Below are 22,804 nucleotides of genomic sequence, written 5' to 3'. Positions count from 1 at the left end.
ATCTATCTATCATCTCTCCTCTTAAATCAACCTTTTATCTATGTCCATAGCCTATTCATCTATATAACAAAAGGTTTTAGTGTTTTCTAACATTATAACAAGTACTCTGTACATCAACCTTGATGTATAATAGCAGGACAACACTGACATTGTCGCTCAGTTCTGTGTTAGTAAAATAAAAGTAGTGATTCTCAAAACAGTGTACTCTCTTAAGTACTCTGAAATTCTGGTTACCCTACTTCATCAAATCTAAGATGCCATTATTTTTTGTACCAGGAAGGGGGAATAAAAATCCTTTCAATTACCATTGTTAGATGCCACTGATTATATAAGCAGTGTCATGATTTCAGAGACATTAATCAGTGAAATGTCTCAGAATAGAGGAAAAGTGTTGTTACAGGCTTATTTAGCTAAAACTGAAGCAACTTCAATTAAATCTTTTCTATTACTGATTTTAATTGATAGGTCTAACTTCACTTCCCATTTCTCTTCTTGGCTGTAATGAATACGTTAGCTGATTATTTTATTAGTAAACAATTTTTATAGTAATGAGTGACGTATGAAGACAAAAACACAGAAAGAGCCAATTCTTTTCCATTTCTGCCTACGATGGAATGGAGGTCACAGCTGTTAGAAGAGAGTACCCATTTTCCTTATTAAACATTTACTGACAACCTATATATATTATCAGGCAATAGGCTGTGAATTGGGGACACAAAAACGAAGATGATTTGGTAAAATTCAAAGCATTGCTGAGTTGTAATTAGTAATAAAGACTTTATTAAGTGGATGGCAAGGAAGGAGTAGTTGTGTATGGTTGCTATTATCTATTTTTTACTTTAAAATTAAAACAATACCAATGTATATAAAGTTTCATTTCCACCTCATGCACTTCTCATTCTCATCCAGTGTATCAGTATGATTTGAGCCTTTACAGACTTTTCTCTGCATATAAAAATAAAGCATATCTATAAACACAGTAAAAGAATTCCTTAATAGAAATTTTATACTATACCTTTTTCTCTGTAAGTTGCATTTTTTACTCAATGACATATCATGATAATCTGTTGGTAAGAATCTGTAGCCAGATTTATCTCACTTTTATTAATTTTTACATTATTTTCCAATGCATATGTGTATTTTAATAGCTTTATTGAGGTATATTTGACACACAATAAATTGCACATATTTAAATAATTTGATAAACTGTGACATATGTATATACTCATGAGTTATCAGCAAGATCAAAGTAGTAAGTCTTGTAAGAAATAAAAATATAACTGGTAAAATATGTATCCAAGGGGGGGTGAGAAGCTGAAGATAAGAAGGGGGTAGGTACATCATAGGGTGGAACAATTTGGTGGGGAGGGAGCCAATAAAAGAAATGGGAAGGATTTGCCAGGGATCTGGAAAGACAGGGTCATGGGAATAGTTCAAGGATGATTAATTTTATGAACTAAAATGAATGGGAATGACTATATGAATCACAATGTGAATGAAGAATAGTGTGAAGCACAATGGATATGAACTTTGTAAGCAAACTAATATGAATTTTTTTTTAATAAGAGATCATACATAGCAAGGGAGGGAAGATCAAAGTAGTGAATATATCCATCACTTTCAATTGTTTCCTTTTGATTTTTTATAATGCTATCCTCCTCTTTTTCCTCCTGCCCTATAAGGAAAAACTGATCTGCTTATATATTTGTTTGCATTTAGTACAGTACACTGTGAAAAGACATTCTGGTCTTTCTTTAACTCAGTATAATTATCATAAATTATCAGAAGTCTACAGTGTTTTGCTGACAATCAGGCATCTAAAGAAAGATGAAACAATAAATCTCAAACTAACCTCAGGAACCCTTGAGTTTTGCACATGGCAGAACTCTGGGATCACATTTTGCCCTTTTTAATCAGGTAACAACCATCCTCTCAGAATTCAAGTGGACTTTATTGACAATCAGGCATCCAAAGCAGAAGACTTTCAATTCCAAAGTAGATTTGGGCCCAAGTGTCACAGGCTCTTGGGACAAGTAATATCAGCACATTAAAAGTAGAGGAGACATAGCACTGACCTTGGAAATTATTCTACTGTGACAGCAGTGTGCTACAAATGGAACAGCAGAGACATTAAGTCACAAGATGACATCCCAGAGCAGAAGGTCAGGGGCAAAAACCTTTCCCCAGTATTACCTCAGACAAAAATCCTTCCCTAAAGCTGATACATGAGATTTATACTTAAAGCCTCCTAAATTTAAGACACGCAGGCAGCCAGCAGGCAGCACTGTGACAGACCAGCATCAGTGCGAGGTGCAAGGCAATGAGAACCCTGGTGCCATGGCCTCCTCTAAACCTCACATGTACTTCTGGAAGTTCTCTTTCTATGTACTGATTTAGCCATTTCTGGATGATCTTCAGCAATATTTTACTTGCTTGTTATATTAATTATAGCATAAGAGAGGAAGACCATCGATGAGATGGACTGAATCAGTGACTGGGATAATGCGGGTAGGTGTCAGAGATAATAAAATTGGCACAGGATAGAGCACGGTCGCTATGACAGCACATAACAACAACAACAACAATTTTCACATTCTACTGGGTCACCTTTCTTGGGAATTGGAAAAAAATATGGATTTCTTCCAGTCATTTGGCCAAGTAGCTGTCATCCAAATTTCCTGGTATAATCTGGTGAGCAAGCCCAGGGCTGCAAGCATTTGTTGAAACAAGTTATGGGGGAATTGGTGCTCCATTGATTTTTAGGCCTTATTTTTTGCCAATGGCTTCAGTATACCTTGAACTTTTTCTTTCATTACCATTGGCTCTTGTCCATAGGGTACTTCCTAATAATTTTCAGTATCAACCGATTTTTTTTAAAGGTTTTAATGTAAGTTTATAAAGAACTTGTGTTTGCATTCATTCACTGTTGCACATTTTCCTTCCTATCACCCCTCACCATAGTTCCCTTTTTTCTTTGGAAAAAATGTTCTTTCACTGTTATATAGTCTCTCTCCCCATCCCCAACCACTTTATTATACAACTCTTATTATGGACTCTTGTCATGTCAATAATACCTAATCTTATACTCCTTTTATACAGTTCTCTCCCTTGTTTGTTTCAATGAAGTGTACATTATTTAACCCCTCTTTTCTTAGTATACCCCCAACACTCATATCAGTCCTGTTCTGTAAGAGTGGTATTATGGGAGGAGTGGGCAGGGAGAAAAGTGCAACAGAGAATGAATGGAAATCCAATGTCTCTGTATCCATATTCATTTGTTGATGGGCACATGAGTTGTTTCCAACTGTTTGTTATTGTGAACAAAGTAGCAATAACAGCAATAAACATGGGTGTGCATTTATCAGATTGGGTGGCAGTTCTTATTTCTTTAGGGTATATTCCCAGTAGTGGAACTGCTGGGTCAAATGGTATTTCCAAATTTTTTAGAATGTGCCACATTGCCTTCTATAGTAGTTGCACCATTTTACACTCCCACCAACAATGCATAAGGGTTCCAGTTTCTCCACAACCTCATCAACATTTGTTGTCTGCTGCTCTGTTAAATTTTGCTATTCTTACTGGGGTGAGCTGCTATCTCATAGTTGTTTTGATTTGCATCTCTCTTAGAGCTAGGGATTTTGACTATTTCTTCATTTGTTGGCCATCTGAGTGTCTTCTTTGTTGAAGTGTCTGTTCATATCCTGTGCCCATTTAGCAACTGGGTGTTTATCTTGTTGTGGCATTAGAATATTTTATAAATTCTAGAAATACGTCCCTTATCTGACATGTCATTATTCAATATTTCTTTCTCAGTTCTGTGGCTTCTCTTTTTACCCTGCTGCAGAAGTTTTTGGAAGTGCATAGGGATTTGATTCTTATAAAGTCCCATTCATCTATTTTATCTTCTCCTAGATATAGGCTTTTCAGAATTCTTGGAAAACTGTTAATGCTGTGGACTAAGGCTTCTAGAGTTCTTCCAAGTTTTTCTCTAATGAAGTTTATAGTCCTTGGTTTTACTTCTAGGTCCTAGATCTACTTTGAGTTGCTTTTTATGTATGGAGTGAGATGTGGATCTTGCTTGAGTTTTCTACAGATAGTTATCTAATTTTGCCAACACCATTTGTTAAAACAGCTGTCATTTCCTCACTGATTTCATCTCCTCGGCAAAAATCAGTTGACCATAGATAGATGGGCTGATTTCTGGATTCTCAATTCTATTCCACTGATCTATGTGTCTATCATACCAATACCATGCTGTCTTGACCACTAAGGCAGTATAGTAGGATTTGAAATCAAGGAGTGAGATGCCTCCTACCTTTTTTCTCTTTTTAAGGAGTGCTTTACTTATTCAGGGCCTCTTTCCATTCCAAATGAAATTGGAGATTGGCTTTTCCATCTCATTAAAGAATGAAATTGGTATTTGTATTGGGATTGCATTGAATGTGTAAACTGTCTTTAGTAGTACTGACATTTTCACAATATTGAGTCTTCCTATTCATGAGCAAGGGATATTCTTCCATTTCTCCATATCTCTTTTTGTTTCTTGTAGTAATGTTTTGTAATTTTCTTTGAATAGATCCTTTGTGCTTCTGGTTAGATTTACTCCCAAGTATTTAATCTTGCGATTAGCTATTGTGAAGGGTATTGTTTTTCTTAGTTCCAACTCTGTATTCTCTTTGTCACTGCAGAGAAATCCAATTGACTTTTGTATACTGATCTTATATCCTGACACTTTGCTGAATTGGTCAACTATGTCCAGTAGTTTTCTTGCTGAGTCTTTAGGGTTTTCTAAGCATACTATAAAATCATATGCATAGAGAGATCATTTTACCTCCTCTTTGCCAACTTGGATACCTCTTATTTCCTTCTCTTGTCTTATTGCTGTTGCTAAGACTTCCAATATAATATTGAATAGGATAGGTGATAGTGGGTATCCTTGCCTAGTTCCTGTTCTCAAAGGGAATGCCTTTAATCTCTCTCCATTGAGAACAATGTTGACTCTCATATTTGCATATATACTTTTTACTATCTTGAAGAAATTCCCCTCTAATCCTATTTTGCTGAATGTTTTAATCAGGAAAGGGTGTTGGATTTTGTGAAAGGCCTTTTCTGCATCAGTTGATAGGATCATGTGGTTCTTGTCTTTGCTTTTTGTGATAAATGACATTAATTATTTTTCTTATGTTGCACCATTCTTTCATACCTGTTATGAATCCCACTTGGTCATGGCGATTTTTTTTTTTTTATGTATTGCTGGATTCTATTGGCCAGGATTTTATTCAGGATTTTTGCATCTATGTTAATGTGAAATATTGGCCGCTAGTTTTCTACTTTGATGGTGTCTTTACCTGGTTTTAGTATCAAGGATATGTTTGCTTCTTAGAATGAGTTTGGGCAAATTCCACCTTTTTCTATTTTCTTAAATAGTTTATGCAGAATTGATGACAGTTCTTCTCTGAATGTTTGATAAAATTCACTTGTAAAACCCTCTGGTCTAGGGCTTTTTTTGGCTGGAAATAGTTTCATTACCTTTTCAATTTCTTATTTTGTAATGGGTCTGTTCAAGTGTTCAATTTCGGTTTGTGTCAGTTTAGGTAGGTTGTGGTTTTCTATTTGTCAATGTCTTCTAGGTTTTCATATTTGTTTGAATATAGTTTTTCCTAACATTCCATTGTTAACCTTTTTCTTTTAGTTGATTCTGTTGTGACATGGCCCATTTCATCCTTTATTCAGATTGTGTCTTTTCCTTCTTTTGTTAGTTTTGCTAGGGGTTTGTTGATTTTATTGATCTTTTGAAGAACCAATTCCTGATTTTGTTGATAGTTTCAATTGTTTTTGTGTTTCCTATTTCATTAATTCTACTCAAATTTTTACAATTTTTGGGTTTTTTTTTTAAGATGTTGGGTTTTCTTGCTGTTCTTTTTCAACTTGTTGGAGGTGTTCTGTTACAGAATCAATGGTCATTTTTTTCTTGTCTTTTAACGTGTTTGCTTATTGCTATAAATTGACCTCTAGTTAATACTTTGGCAGTTCCCAGAGGTTTTGGCAAGTTGTGTTTCCATTGTCATTTGTTTCAAGAAACTTTTTTGTTTCATTTTTTATTTCTTCTAGTACTCACTCGCGTTCAAGCAAGGTGGTGTTCAGTTTCCAAATGTATGTTTTTTTTCTTCTGTATCCTCGCTATTAATTTCTTATTTTGTTGCACTGTGGTCTGAGAAGATGCTTTGTATTATTTCTATGCTTCTGAACTTATTGATGCTTGCCTTGTGTTCTAAAATGTGATCTATTCCAGAGAACATTCCATGCACACTGGAGAAGAAGGTACACTGTGCTTTTTGGGAAGTGCATTAGCCTATAAATATCTATGAGATTGAATTGGTTTATTTTGTGGTTTAATTCTTCAGCATTTTTGCTGAGTTTCTTTCTTGGAGTTCTATCTTTTCAGATTGGGTATTGAAGTCTCCAACTACTATAGTAGTGGTGTGTATTTTCTTTTTCAGTTTTGTTTATGTTTGTTGTATATATGTTGCAGGTCTTTCATTTGGTGCATAGATATTTATTATTGTTATATCTTCTTGTTCTATTGATCTCTTAATAATTATGCAGTGACCTTCCTTGTCCTTGATGATGGCGTTTGTGCTGAAATCTATTTTACTGGAAGTTAATATCGCCACTCGTTTTTTTCTGGTTGCCATTTGCTTGGTATATTTTTTTTCTTGCCCTTTTATTTTTAGTCTTTATCTTAATTTTTCAGGAGTGTCTCTTCTAGACAGCATATTGATGGATTTTTTAAAATTCAATCTGCTACTCTTTTTCTCTTCAGTAGTGCATTTTAAACCATTTATATTCAGTGTGATTATTGAGAGGCAAGGTTTCATTGTTATCATTTTGTTGATTTATTTTTGGTGTTGTTGCTAGTTACTTTGGTCCATCCTGCTTTCTGTGGCACCTTTGTAAGACTCTCTCAGTGTTTCCTGCAATGCCAGTCTTATTTTTACGAACTGCCTTAGGTTCAGTTTTTTCTGGGAATACCTTAATCTCGCCTTCCTATTTGATGGATAATTTTGCTGGGTATAATATTCAGTTGTGTCCTTTGAGTGTTTGACATGTGTCATTGCATTGAGTGCCTGGTTTCTGCTGAGAAATTATCATTTAATCTTAATTGCTTTCCCTTATAGGTTAATCTTTGTTTCTCCCTCACTGCTTTCAGAATTCTCTCCTTATCTTTGGTTCCAAATTGATTATGATATGTCTTGGTGTTTTTCTTTTCGGGTCTGTCTATTCTATATGGTGTTCTCTCAGATTCTTGAATATATATTCTCTCATTCCTCATTATGCCTGGGGAATTTTTTTCTAGTAATTCTTCTACAACTTTTTCAGTGCCTTTACTCACTTCTTCCTGTTCTGGGATTCCGGTGATGAGCATGTTATTTCTCTTGATAGTCTCCACATTATTCTTAGGTTTTCGTCTTTTCCCTTCCTTTTTGATTTTGTTTTCTGTTCTAGCAGATCAGTGGTGACAATTCTATCTTCTATTTTACTGGTTCAGTGTTTCATCTTTCAACCCTGTTCATGTGACCCTCCATCATGTTGGCAGCATCTGAAACATTGGTATTATTGTTTTTCAAAATTCTGTGTCTGGCTAAAAGTCTGGCTTCAAAAATTCCACTGAAACTGTGTCACTTTTTTTGGGTGCTGTCTTGCTTTAGGTTTGTGTAGGGGGTGAGGCAGTCTGCTTCCTACATGACATTGCTGTCATAGAGTTTTTCTTGTCTGAGGTAACAGCAGGCTCTTGAGCTGAAGTCATCACTCCAGGAGATGGTGGGGCAGCTACGCTGCCTGGGTTTCTCTCAGTTCGATAGACAAAAGGCCTGTGAAAGCAATCTCCTCTGTCAAACAACTGCCACAGCTAGGGTATCCCAAGGTGCTCTGGGCTGAAGGCAGTTGATGGACTGGACATAAGGAGACACAAGGAGGAATGTGGAGATCTGTTTGGAAAACTTGAAAGCCTTGGTTTTCCCTTCAATAACGAGCTCCAGTTGTCTCACTCCCTTCTGATTGCTCTTAAGGGGTCCCATGTGATCCAGCCAAACAGCAGTAATCCACCACAAAGTACCTCACTCAAGTTCTAGCATCACTCCCAGTGTGCATCATGAGTGGCATTCTGGGCGTGGACCGGTAGCATCAGAAACAGAGTACCAGGTGCAGAGTGGCATCAACGGGACTGGAGGTCTGGGCTCACACGTACTCAGATTCCAGCTTTCCTACTCACCCCGGCATGTTGCTCCCTGATAACGCTGCTCCCTGGAGCATGCATCAGTAGCTCCCCTGCACGTATATGGCATCAGCAAGCAGCTCCCTGGCATGTGAGTGGCATGAGTAAGAAACTCCCTGGCTCATACATGGTGTCAGTAACTAGCTCAGAATCTATTTAACTTTTTAAGAAACTGCCAAAGTGTTTTCAAAAGTAATTGTACCAGGGAGCTCTGGTGGCCTAGTGGCAAGAAGCTGCACTGCAATACCAAAGGCTTGTGGTTCAAATCCACCAGATGTTCTGCTAGAAAAGGAGGGGCAATTTCCTCCTCCTGTGCCTGTGCCAGCTGGATAAGATTCGACGATACACAATAAGTAAATACATACAAATACAAACATACATACATACATACAAAGTAACTGTACCATTTTAAATTCTCACCAGCAGTGCATGAGAATTCCATTTTCTTTGTGTCCTTGCCATCACTTGGCATGGGCAATTATTAAATGGTAGCTATTCTAATATTTGCATCAGGCTATTCAACCTATATGCAGAACAGATTATCCAGGAGGCTGGGCTCTATGAGGAGAAATGTGGGGTCAAGATTGGTGGACGATTTATCAACAATCTGAGTTATGCAGATGACACAACCCTGCTTGCTGAATCTGAAGAAGATCTGAAGCACCTGCTGTAGAGTGTCAAGGACTGCAGCTTCCAATATGGATTGAGGCTCAATGTCAAGAAGACAAAGATTCTCACCACTAAACCAATTGGCAGCATCAGGATGGATGGTGAAGGGATTGAGATTGTACACAGCTTTAGTTTGCTTGGCTCCACAGTCAACACTCTTGACACCAGCAGCCAGGAAATTAAAAGGCACATTGCCATGAGAAAGTCTGCTGTTAGGGACCTCTCCAAAGTACTGAAGAGCAATGGTGTCTCTCTGGAGACTAAGGTGCGTCTGATACAGGCCATGGTCTTCGCAATCACTTGTTATGCATCAGAGAGTTGGACAATGACCAAGGAGGATAGAAGGAGAATTGATGCCTTTGAGCTGTGGTGCTGGAGAAGAGTATTGAGAATACCATGGACTGCTAGGAAAACAAACAGATTCGTCCTGGAAAGGGTGTAACCTGGTGGCTCCTTGGAGGCAAGGATTCTGAGGCTCTAACATACTTTGGACATGTTGTGAGGAGAGACTGGTCCTTGGAGAAGGATATCATGCTTGTGAGGGTGGAAGGACAGCACAGGAGGGGAAGGCCCTCTATGAGGTGGATTGATTCAGTGACTGGGATAATCGGGATGGGAGTGTCAGAGATAGTGCGATTGGCACAGGAGAGAGCAGAGTTTAGGGCATTGTACATAGGGTCGGTATGAGTCGCAAGCGACTCAACGGCACATAACAGCAACAACATAGGTAAATCTGTTGTTAAGGACCTTTCTAGAGTACTGAGAAGCAACGATGTCCATCTACAGACTAAGATGTGCCTGATCCAGGTCACAGTCGTTGCAATTACTTGCTATGCATCAGTGAACTGGAAAATTAGTAAGAATGACAGAAGAATTGATGACTTTGAGTTGTGGTGCGGGAGAAGAATATTAAACATACCATGCATGGACTGCCAAGAAAACAAACAGATCTGTGTTGCAAAGGGTGAAACCAAGTTTCTCAATGGAGGTAAGGATTTTGAAGCTCCATCTCACATACTTTGGGCATGTGGCCAGGAGGGACTGATCCTTGGAGAAGGACATCATGTTCAGAAGAGGGGAGAGACAGAACATGAAAGGAAGAACCCCAGATGAGATGGATTGATACAGAAACTAAGGCAATGGTGGTAGGTGCATCAGTGTCAGTGAGACTGGCTTAGGACAGAGCAGTTTTCATAGCTGTTGTACCTAGGGTCACCATGAGTTGCAGGCAACTTGACAGCATATAACAAGAACAACAACAACTTTCATTAATATAACTTGAACTTTGCTAAGAAGTAACAATGTAAACTTTCTTTTAGTATTTTTATCACCCATGTATCTTTTTTGGAGACAATATTATACTTCCACTCATTTTTACTGGGTTTTCTGTTTTCTTATTATTGACATTTGAAAAGTTTTAGATATTTTTTTACATCTTTTATTGATCAATACACGTAAGTATTCTTTTTTTATAAAATTTTTATTTTGTATTGGTTTGCCTACCAAGTTCATATACATTGTGTTTCACATTATCTTTCATTCACATTGTGTTTCATATAATCATTCTCATTATGTTTCATAAAATTCATTACCATTGAACTATTCCTTTCATTTCCAGATCCCCATTGGATCTTTCCAATTTCCTGTACCACCTTTTCCCTCCACCCATCAAATTGTGACACCTTATGATTTCCCCTCTGCTTATCTTGACCCCTCCATTCTTCCCCTCCCCCCTGGGATCTTTATACATGTTTTACTAGGTATCTATTTTTAAAATAATGGTCTTGTGCAGTATTTGTCCTATGAGACGGAATTAGTTCACTCCAGTTCTTTTCAAGTTGGGTAGTAACTTTTGAAACTATTACTCCTGAGTGCTGCATAGTGTCCCATCATGTGACCATATTACAATTTATCAATCTATTTGATTGTGTTTGGACATTTGGGCTGTTACCATGTTGCTGTGATGATGAATAATGCTGCTATGTATATTGGTGCACAAACCTGTGTTCTCAGCTCTAATTTTCTTGAGATATATTTCTAGCAGTGAAATAGCTGGGTCATATGGAGTTTCTTTTTGAGGAAATGCCAAACTGCCTTCCAGAGTGGCTGTGTTATTTTACAATACAATCCCATCAACAGTGTATGAGAGTTCCTATCTCTCCACATACTCTCCAACATTTACTGTTTGCTGTCCTGTTAAACTTTCCCATTGTTACTGGGGTGAGATCTCACTGTGGTTTTGATTTGCATCACTCTCCTATTGCCAGTGCCTTTGAGTATTTCTTCATGTGTCTCTTGGCCATCCGAATGTCTTCCTCTGTGATGTCCTTCCATATCTTTTGCCCATTTTGTAATTGGGTTATCAGTCTTTTACTTGTGAAGGCCCTGTAGTATTCTGTAAATTTTTGTTATGAGACCCTTGTCTGAGACGGTATTGCCAAATGTTTTTCCCCATCAGTAGGTTTTCTCTTCACCTGTTGGGAAAAGGTTTTGATGCATACAGGGATTTAATCTTTAGAAGGGCCCATTCATCAATATTATCCTCTTCTGGTTGTGTATTTCTGGTTGTATTTGACAGCCTCTTTATACCATAGGCTAGGTTTTCTAAGCTTGGTCCCACTTTGTTTCTTATGATCATTATGGTTTTGGGCTTTACGCCTAGGTCTCTGGTCCACCTTGAGTTGATTTTTATGTATGGTGAGAAGATTTAGTCCAGTTTTGCCTGCATAATTTAGTGAAGAGGTTATCATTTCCTTATTTGATAGGTTCTGCTTCCTTGTCAACTATCAGTTGATCACAGATACATGGGTTAATTTCTGGGTTCTTGATTCTGTTCTATTGATCTGTGTGCCTGTCATTGGATGAGTATTATACTATTTTGGTTATTACAGCTGTGTAGTAGGTTTTTATTACATTTGATTGCTCATTGGAGGCAAGAGTGATGAGACTTCATCTCACATACTTTGGGCATGTTGCTTGGAGGGGCTATCCTTGGAAGAAGGATATGATGCTTAGAAGGATGGAGTGCTGGCAAAGGGTAGGAAGACCCTCAACCAGGTGGATTGTCATGGTGGCTTCCAAAATGGGTTATAGTGTGTCAAGAAGTGTGAAGATGTTACAGGATAGGACAGGGTTAACCTATGTTGTTTATAGGGTCATTATGAGTTGTACTCGACTCAGGGGCATGTAACAACAACAAGTAGGTTTTTGAGATCAGGGACTGTTATGCCTCCCACTTCATTCTTGTTTTTCTGGAGTGCTTTGTTATCTGAGGTTTCTTCCTCTCCAAATAAACTTGCAAATTGCCTTCTTTATCTCTTTGAAAATTGAATTTGGCATCTGTATTTGGATTGCATAAAACAAGTAGATTACTTTTGGTAGGGTTGTCATGTTCAACATATTAAGTCTTCCTATCCATGAACAGGGAACATTTTTTTCCATTTATTTAGGTCTTTTATTGTTTTTTTCACAAGAGTTCTGTATTTTCCTTGTAAAGGTCTTTTGTGTCTCTAGTTAGGTTTATTCATAAGTACATCAATTTGTGGTTGGTGATCGTAAATGGCATTGCTTTCTTATTTTCATTCTCTGTGTCTTATTACTGTAGCAGAATCTCACTGACTTTTGTATATTGATCTTGTATCCTGGCACTCTACTAAACTTGTCTACTGGCTCTAACAGGTTTTTTATTGAGTCCTTGGCATTTTCTGATATACTATCATATCATCTACATATAGTGACAGTTTTACCATCTCTTTACTGATTTGAATGCTTCTTATTTTCTTCTCTTGCTATATTGCCTAGTATGTATTTCCAATATAATACCGAGTAGAAGTGGTGATAGTGGACATTGATGTCTGGTTCCTATTTGAAAGGAGAATACTTTTATTATTACTTCATCAAAAATGATATTGGCTCTTGCCTTCTTTTTATATTTTGCAGAATGATTTAATCAAGAAGCAGTGTTGGATTTTATCAAAGCCTTTTCTTCATCAATTTCTAGGATCATGTGGTTCTTTTTATTCGCTTTGTTAATGTGATAAATTACAATGATTGTTTATCTTATTCTGAACCATCCTCACATACCTGTTATGAATCCCATTTGATCATGATGAATTATTTTTTTAAATGTTGAATGTTTTATTATTAAATTTTTTATTTTGCTGCAAGGCTGATTTTTTTTTTTTTTAATGCTGTTGGATTCTATGCTGTTTGCCAAGATTTTGTTAAGGATTTTTGCATCTATATTCATGAGAGATATTCTTTTTTTTTTTTTTTATGAAAGATAATCTTGGTAATCTCTTTGCCTGATTTGGTATTAGTTATGCTTGTTTCATAGAATGAAGCTGGGAGTGTTTCATCTTTTCCTATTTTTAAAAATAATTTAAGTGAGCAGAATTGGTGATAAATCTTCTCTGAATGTTTGGTGGAATCAGTCATGAAGCCATCGAATCCAGACATTTTTTTGTGAGGAAGTTTTTTATGACTTTCTCAATTTCTTCTTTTGTGATCAATCTGTTCAAGTGTCCTACACCTGTCTATGTCAATGTGGTCTGGGAAGGTACGAGTTTTAATGAATTTGTTCATTTCCTCTAGGTTTCCAAATTTATAAGAGTATGTTGATGAGTACAGTATGACTCATAACAACCATATGAACAAAAGACCTGAAGCCTTTCTATACTATCATTGTTTCTCAAAGTTCATAGTTTCCAGAGGCATATGGTTTAGGAAGTGGATGCCATTCCTGCTTCCAATCATAATATTCTAATATTATCTTTTATTTTATCTGGTTCTGTTGTGACATCACTTCTACCATTATTTAATTGAGCTGTGCGATGACAAGGTATGATAGAAGAATTGATGCTGTTGAGCTGTAGTAATGGAGAAGAAAGAGTATTGAATATACCATGGACTGCCAGGAGAACAAACAGTTTCATCCTTGAGAGGGTGAGATCAGGCTGCTTCTTGGAGGCAAGGATTCTGAAGCTTTGTCTTGACATACTTTGGACATGCTGCAAAGAAGGAACAGTTCTTGGAGAGGGACGTCATACTTGGGAGGGTTGAGGAACAGTGCAAGAGAGCAAGACTCTCAGTGAGATGGATTGAGTCAGTGCCTGGGGTAATGGGGGTAGGTGTGTCAGAAAATAAGATTGGCACACAGGATAGAGCGGGATTTAGGGCTGTTGTACATAGGGTTGCTATGAGTCACAGGAGACTTGATGACATACGATGACAACAACAACCTTGGATCTGCAAATAATTGCTTGGCTCAGGACACTGCAAACTAAAGATCATGATGGTTTTTTTGTTTGTTTGTTTGTGTTTTTTTTTGGATCATGATGTTTTAATGAGTCACAAAATCCATTAAGTTAGTTCAAACTCAAACTTACAGTGGTAGAGTCAGTTCTGACTCACAGTGACCATTCATCAATTTTCCAAGGCTGGAAATACTAACAGGAGACTGCTCATCTTTCTTCAGTGGAGAAGCTGGTGGATTCAAACTTCTGGAGATGTATGGCCTCTTGGTTAACATAGTGACATGCTAAACATTATACCAACAGTGGTCCTTTAAGTTAGCTCAGTCAACATTAAAAAGATGAAGAAAAAGTACAGAGAAGTACAAACGGGACTCATCAGTGCATATCTCACACAATAAAAATTGTGTAAGGAAACTTTTTCTGAGATTCATATATGTATATATGTAATATATGCCAATAATAGCCCATAATGTAAACTATATCTCATGACAAAAACCTTTTAAGTCACCAGTCTGGCTGATTTAAACTAATAATACAAGAACTTACCACATCCTAATAAATTCTAAGGAATTTCTGAAAAGTTCCAAAAATATTTAAACCAGGAATGAGGAGTGTTTTTCCAAGTACTACACAAATTGCTAATGCAGACAAATCTGATCTTTGAATAATATTCTAAAAGCATTATGAATATAGTTTCCTGTCTGTGCTCAAGAAATTGATAAGCGTACTAAATATAATTAAAGAACTATAGGCAGATGTTAACTATTAGCTAGATAAACATATAGAATCTGGAAGGCAAGTCTTCCTCAAGATATTAGAAACTAAATTAAAAAAGCGGTATCTTTATTTTTTAAAAAACTAAAAACCAATGATATATAACTAATAAAGGACAAAGGAAAAATTGAACTGCAGACATATCTGACCAACATTGCTGAAAGAAAAGGAATGTATTTTCTAGAAATATCTTAAGAGAAAAAAATTCCGCAAAAATGGAAACATCACTCCTAAATATAAAAGAGAATATTAGAAATAAGTGAAATATTTGGACAGAACTTGAATTAAAAGGAAAAGGATAGCACATCAGTGTTCAGTTTCTTAAAAACTTTCCCTTTAAAAGAGCAAAATTAAGGAATGGAGGATAGAATCTTTTAGAGAAAATTCTTTTTTAATACTATTACAGAATGTATCTATTTTGTGAGAGAAGTATTTTTGGCAAAATAGAAATATTTTGGCATTGGTTAGAACGCATCCATTAGGGAGTATATATATTCCATAGCCAAATATATGACTAGACTAGATCAAGATTTTTCAAATTTTGTTGGCAGAACCCTAAAGGTCCTCTGTATGGTCAGACTGAAGGAGGAGTGAGAGAAGGTGTTGGCAAAGGTATTAATTCCTTGCACCTCCATCCTGTTTCATTAAGAGACGTTTGTTTTACCTTTAAATACTAAGATTTCATGTTAAGATTTTACTCAAGAAGTTCTGCTAAAGAAAATCTGAAAGCTTCTGGACTATATCAAAGGTCCCAAATCTGCCTGGTTAGCCGAATTATTGAAAGAGTTTCTTAAAATTGCAAATTCCTGACCAAATATCTTGATTCAGTTGAAATAGTAATGCCCTAAAGGACTCTTGTGCTAGTGTTGTAAGATGCCCTGAGGTTGAAGACAACTGAAAGTGATTCTGCTTTATCCTCACAACCCCCACCATGATCATGTTCATTGTTTTAGTCATTGAGTCAACCCATCTTGCTGAAAGTCTTCTCCCCTGCTGACTTCCTAGTAAGTCTTTTCCAAGTACTAGTCCCTCTTGTCAACATGCCCAAAGCATGTGAGATGATGTTTCATCACTCTTTGCCTCAAAGGAGCACTCTGGTTGTACTTCCTCCAAGACAGATTTGTTTGTCCTTCAGTAATATACTTAGTCAACACCACAATTCAAGGGCATTGATTCTTCTTCAGTCTTCCTTATTATTTGGCCAACTTTTAGATGCATCCAAAGCAACTGAAAAGACTTAGAAAATGGCTTTGATCAGGTGTACCTTGGTCTTTTAATGGACAACCTTATGTGGCCTGCCCAAAACTAATGTACAATCTTCAAAAACCACTGAACTCGATGACCTTTCCTTCCGTAAGAGTATATGACAGAAAAAGAACTTAAATTCCTAAGCAGGAAACTTTGAGTATAAAGATGATAGTAGATAGAAAAGGAGATCATAAATAGTTATATCATTATACTACACTGAAGAAAAACAATTTGAATTCCATAATTAAGAAAGTTGGAAATAAGAAGTTCAGCCAGGACTGGAGTTTCTCTAGAGGTTTAATTACCTGGCATAAGGGTTTGTTATTGCTGTTATTGTTGTTGTTAGGTGCCATAAAGTTAATGACAATGCATAACAACCTCATGAATAGACTGGAACTCCATAAACTTTTATCTTACAGTCCATAAGTAACTCCATATTGGCGACAGTCATCAAAACTGCTTAATTAAGTAATTATCTATCTATGATGTATGCATATGCCACATACGTAATTTTAAATTGTCACATTAAAAGCAAGTGAAAATACATAGTCCAAAAAAGAAAATCTTCTACTTACTGCTTTAGTAGGGAGCTCTGGTGGCTTAGTGGTAAAGAATTGTGCTGCCAACCCAAAAGCAAATGGTTCGAATCCACCAGCTGCTCCATGGAAGGAGGATGGGAAATCTCCTCTTGTGTGATTTACTGTCTCTGAAAACCACTGGAGGGTCAACTATGGGTTGGTGCCAACTTGACAGTACATACATATAACAACAATAACTACTTGGCGAGCAGTGTCTGGGGTCTTCAAAGACTGCAGGCAAGGAAACTCTTGTGGCCTAGTGGCAAGAAGCTGCATTGCAATACCAGAGGCATGTGGTTTGAATCCACCAGATGATCTGCTGGAGAAGGAAGAGCAATCTCCTCCTGTACAAGTCAGATCTAATTTGATGGTACACACACAAAAAATATAATAATAATAATAATAATAATAATAATAATAAATTTTTAAAAGACTGTATGCAGCCGAGCCAGAATAGCGGGGGAAAAGTAAAGATGCATGGAAACAATTAATCCAAAGGATTAATGGACCATAAGAACCTCAATCTCCGTGACCCTGAGGTCAGAACTAGATGGTACCTGGCTCCCACCACCAACTGCTCTGTAGCAACTGCTTTTGGTGCCAAAGATGAAGAAATGGAATATCTATCAATCTCTACAGTTTTAATTGACCAACCATTCAAGATGCATTAATAACTACTGGTGACTAAAATTCAATAGTTGGAAACAAAAAAGGGTTGGTAATAGGAAAATATAGTCATGGTAGGAGAAATGATGCTAGAAATCATATGACAATTCTTCAAGACCAACAACATACATTATAAATACTTTTTTTCCAACAATATGAGGACTATTCATGTGTATAACTTTAGATAGGACATATAGGAATCAAATATCTGTGGAAAGAAATGGGTACAAAGCTCTATATCATCACAACAAGGCCAGGGGCTGACTGTGGAACAGACCATCAATTGCTCATAGTAAAATACAAGTTAAAGCTGAAGACAATTAAAGCAAGTGCACAAGAGCCAAATACAACTTTCAGTATATTCTATCTTAATTTACATGTCTAAACTTTACACCCTGACTCCTAGATAAGTTGTAGGATAGCATCAAACATTAGATAAGCTGTAGGATATCATCAAGGATTTCACACATGACTAAAATAAAGACTTTCAAAAATATAGGAGACAAAGCAAAATCCAACTGGATATCCCAAGAGACTGAAACTTGCTCTCAAATGTAGAGCAAGTTAAATGAATGGAATAAAGTGAGAGAACTGAAGATAAGGTTTCTAAGGGCAAGAGCAAACTGGAGGGGTGGAGGGGTGGGCAGGGAGAAAAATGCAACAATGAAAGAATGGAAATCCAAAATCTCTGTAAACATTCCTTAAAATTAATAAAATATAATTTTTTAAAAAAAGAGATTTCTAAGAGCAGCTCAAGGAGACAAAATAGTATAATAAAATGTGCATAGAACTGAAGTTAGAAAAACAAAAGGGAGGAACACATTTGATATTTTTTTAGATGAAAGAAATGAAGAACAAGTTCAAGCCCTGAGCTGCAGTACTGAAGGATTCTATGAGCAAAATACTGACTGAGGAAACAAGGAAGAAGATGGAAGAAATACACAGTCATTATACCATAAGGAATCTGTTAACATTCAACTATTTTAGGAGCATATATGATCAAGAGTTGATGGTAGTGAAGGAAGAAGTCCAAGCTATACTAACAAAGAACAATTCAGGAATTGACAGAATATCAATTGAACTATTTAGAAAAACATATCTTGCACTAGAGATGTTCACTTGTCTGTGAACAACTGAAAGACAACTCCCTGGCCCATCAACTTGAGGAAAGCGAATCCAACAGAATGTGGTACTTATCAAATAATATCATGAAAAGCAAACATAAGTAAAATCTTGCTGAAGATAATTCAGTAGATTGACAGGCAACTGCCAGAAATGCCAGTTGGCCTCAGAAGAGGACATTAAATGAAGGATATAATTGATGATATCAAAAAGATCTTGAAAAAGATCTGAAAGCAGAGAACAGCAGAAAGATGTTTATCTGTGTTTCACTGACTAAGTAAAGGCATACAACTGTGTGGATCATAACCAACTATGGATATCATTGAGAAGAAGAGGAATTTTAAAACTCTCAATTATGCTCGTATGGAGCTTATATATAAACTATTATTGTTATTCAAACAGCAAAGCTATAAAGTGATTTAAAACTAGAAAAGATATGTATCAGAGCTGTATCCTTCTACTATACCTATTCAACCTTATGCTGATTAAATAATCTAAGAAGCAGATTTATATAAGGAACACAGCATCAGGATTGAAGGAAGACTCATTAACAACTTGTAATATGCAGATAACATAGCCTTACTTTGTGAAACTGAAAAGGACTTGAAGTACTTACTGATGAAAACTCAAAAGACTAATGGATGGCGAGCTCTGGTGGTTTAGTGGCAGGAAACTGCTGCAATCCCAGAGGTGCACGGTTCGAATCCACCAGATGCTCTGCTGAAGAAGGAGGAACAATAGCCTCCTGTACCAGTCAGATCCAATTTGACGGTACACACATAAAATAAATAAATAAAAATTAAAAAAAAAAGACTAATGGCTTTGTTTTTGTTGTTCAGTGTTACGTGCCGTAGTTCAGTATGATGCATAGTGACCCTATGAACAACAGATCTGAACTCTATACTATCCTGTGTCATGCTTACTATTTCTGACATATTTGAGCCCATTGCTGTAGTCACTTTGTCAGTCCCACTGATTAAAGGTCTTTCTCTCTTTTCCCATCTCTCTACTTTCCCAAGCATGAGGTCCCTCTCCTTCTCCAAGGAATAGCCTCTCCTAGCAACATGTCCAGAGTATGTGAGATGAAGTTTCATCATCCTTGCCTCCAAGGAGGACTCTACCTACACTTTCTCCAAGACATATTTTTTATCCTTTTGGTCATCCATGGGATATTCATTACTCTTCTCCAATAACACAGTTCAAAGGCATCAGTTCTTCTTCTGTCATCTTTATTCATTGTCCAGCTCTCAGATGCACAGCAAGTGATTGAAAAGACCATGGCGTGAATTAGGCATACCTTAATCCTCAAACTAACATCACTACTCCTCAATAATTTGCAGAGGTGTTTGCCATATTTCCCAGTGCAAAATGTCAGGAGGTATATGAATCAAATTTCAACATAAAGTAGTCTTTAGTATGAATCAAATCTCAAAAAAAACAAAAATCCTCACAATTGGATCAACAAACAGTATCATGATAAACAGAGAAAAGACTGAAGTTGCTAAAGACTTCATTTTACTTGTAATGGTAAATGTAGTTCATGGATTTGGCAGTCACAAAATCAAAGATATTGTATTGGATAAAGTTGCTGCAAAAGACTTTTTTTAAATGTTCAAAAATAAAGATGTTACTTTGAAGACGAAGGTCTGCCTGATTCAAGTCACACCATTTTCCATCTCCTCTTATGAGGATGAGAACTGAACAAAGAGAGGAAAATTAAAGAAGAACTGATAAATTATGGCATTAGCAATGAATAGTAAATATACCATGGAATACCAGAAGAATAAACAAGTCTGTTTTGGACGAAGTACAATCAGAATGCTTAGCAGGGAAGATGAGGAGACTTCATTCTACATATTTCTGCAAATGTTATCTATCAAGAGGGAACAGTCATTATAGAAGGACATCAAGTTTGGAAAAGCAGAATGTCTGCAAAAAAGGACCAAGATCATCAATAAGATGGATTGCCATAGTGAATGTAAAATAGACTTACATAGCAACAACAGTGAGTATGGAGCAGAACTGGGCAGTTTTTGTCCTCTAGTATGTAGGACTGTTATCAGTCAGAAGTGAATTGATAGCATCTAGCAACAACAATAACATAAACTAGACAATCAGCTTTAAAAATTCTTTTTGGCAACAAAATAGAAGAATGTTGTTGTTGTTGTTGTTATGTGCCGTCGAGTCGCCTGCGACTCATAGCGACCCTATGTACAACAGCCCTAAACTCCGCTCTGTCCTGTGCCAATCGCACTGTCTCTGACACTCCCATCCCAATTATCCCAGTCCCTGAATCAATCCACCTCATAGAGGGCCTTCCCCTCCTGCGCCGTCCCTCCACCCTCCCAAGCATGATGTCCCTCTCTAAGGACCGGTCTCTCCTCACAACATGTCCAAAGTAAGTTAGACGGAGCCTCAGAATCCTTGCCTCCAAGGAGCCACCCGGTTTAACCCTTTCCAGGACAAATCTGTTTGTTTTCCTAGCAGTCCATGGTATTCTCAATACTCTTCTCCAGCACCACAGCTCAAAAGCATCAATTCTCCTTCTATCCTCCTTGGTCATTGTCCAACTCTGTGATGCATAACAGGTGATTGTGAAGACCATGGCCTGTATCAGACGCACCTTAGTCTCCAGAGAGACACCACTGCTCTTGAGTACTTTGGAGAGGGCCCTAACAGCAGACTTTCCCATGGCAATGCGCCTTTTAATTTCCTGGCTGCTGGTGCCAAGACTGTTGACTATGGAGCCAAGCAAACTAAAGCTGTGTACAATCTCAATCTCTTCACCATCCATCCTGATGCTGCCAATTGGTCCAGTGGTGAGAATCTTTGTCTTCTTGACATTGAGCCTCAATCCATATTGGAGGCTGCAGTCCTTGACACTCTGCAGCAGGCGCTTCAGGTCCTCCTCAGTTTCAGCAAGCAGGGTTGTGTCATCCACATAACGCAGATTGTTGATAAATCGTCCACCAATCCTGACCCCACATTTCTCCTCATAGAGCCCAGCCTCCCGGATAATCTGTTCTGCATATAGTATCCCACTCCTGACATGGCACAAATAGAAGAATACCAATGGTAATGTTATACCTAAAGAGATAACTTACCACATGTTGTGTTCAAAAACTTTGGTTGGGTCAGTTAAAATCCTTGATCCCAGAGGAGCTGTTGGGTGATGACCACTTTGGTATCTTTGCAGCACCTTTCCTATCCTCATGCAGGACACAGAGTTCCGCCATAACACATTCATCCTAGTCAGTACCTGAGAAGTCACAAATGGTTAATTAGACAATATAGATTAAACAGTGCATTGTTTATCTAATAGAAAATGACAGTCTGAAAACTTTATAATCTGAGAGAAAACATAGAATTTTTTTTTAAAACATAGAATTTTTAAAAATTAAATCATAAACATTATCATTTGTCTCCTGAAGAATATTCAAGCCAAGAGAGGGGAAAGGATAATTCCCTTTAAGAGTAAGTGATACTTGCCAGGGTTCTTTATAAACCACAGCACTGACAAACCTTGTTTTGTTAGTATTTGCTTAGTTAATTTTTTAGCAGATGGCCAAAGCATAAGAAATCTTAATAGTGTAGTAATTAAGCAGTCAGCTGCTAACCTAGAGGTTACTCATTAGAATCTCCCAGCTGCTCTGTAGAAGAAAGATGTGGTGATCTGCTTTCTTAAAGAGCACTGGGGCATCGGGAATTTAATCAATGGTAGTGGTCTGGTTTGGTGGGAGTTTTGGGGGTGAGAGTGAGGAACAAAGTATCTTAAGTCCAGTATCTGAATTCTGTGTACTAAAAGAGTCTTTTATTTAATTTACTAATGATATTATTCTTTTTTTTTTTTGAGATTCTATGCATCTTTCTTTCTAGGGACATGGTTCAAATCTACCAGCTGCTCCATGGGAGAAAGATGGGCAATCTCCTCCCATACAATTTACTGCCTCTGAAAACCTGCTAGAAAGTCAGCACACAACTACAGCTAGACCAAAAATCCAACTATTGTAGCAAAGTAAGAAAGCAAATCTACTGAATCTATCTATAGTGGGCTGAATAGTGTGAACAGTATTCAAATATAGATTAAAATGTAGTCCTAGAAATTCTTATTTCTAACCAATTTATATACATACAATTTGAGAATCCCCTAAACCCACCAACCATCAAATATCGAATGGCTTCTGTCTGACCCACAGAGATCCTCCATCAAGTTTCCA

At 37.1% G+C, this 22,804-nt stretch overlaps 1 protein-coding gene across 1 annotated transcript in view; it reads right to left on the bottom strand.

Moving 5' to 3' along the window:
• The window catches only part of METTL8 (methyltransferase like 8), a 78,484-nt gene extending 56,641 nt beyond the window's left edge, over positions 1-21,843 (bottom strand). Inside the window, exon 1 of the mRNA XM_006878848.1 lies at positions 21,692-21,843. Within this exon, the coding sequence (XP_006878910.1) occupies positions 21,692-21,834 (143 nt within the window). The 5' untranslated portion in view covers positions 21,835-21,843. The remainder of the gene's footprint in view (positions 1-21,691) is intronic.
• Between the last annotated feature and the right edge of the window lie 961 nt (positions 21,844-22,804).

This window comes from Elephantulus edwardii, unplaced genomic scaffold (assembly GCF_000299155.1).
Source record: "Elephantulus edwardii isolate Elephantulus edwardi_28Jun2011 unplaced genomic scaffold, EleEdw1.0 scaffold00001, whole genome shotgun sequence".
NCBI lineage: Eukaryota > Metazoa > Chordata > Mammalia > Macroscelidea > Macroscelididae > Elephantulus > Elephantulus edwardii.
The sequence above is the reverse complement of the archived record's forward strand: the minus strand, read 5'-3'. Positions and strand labels throughout refer to the sequence as shown.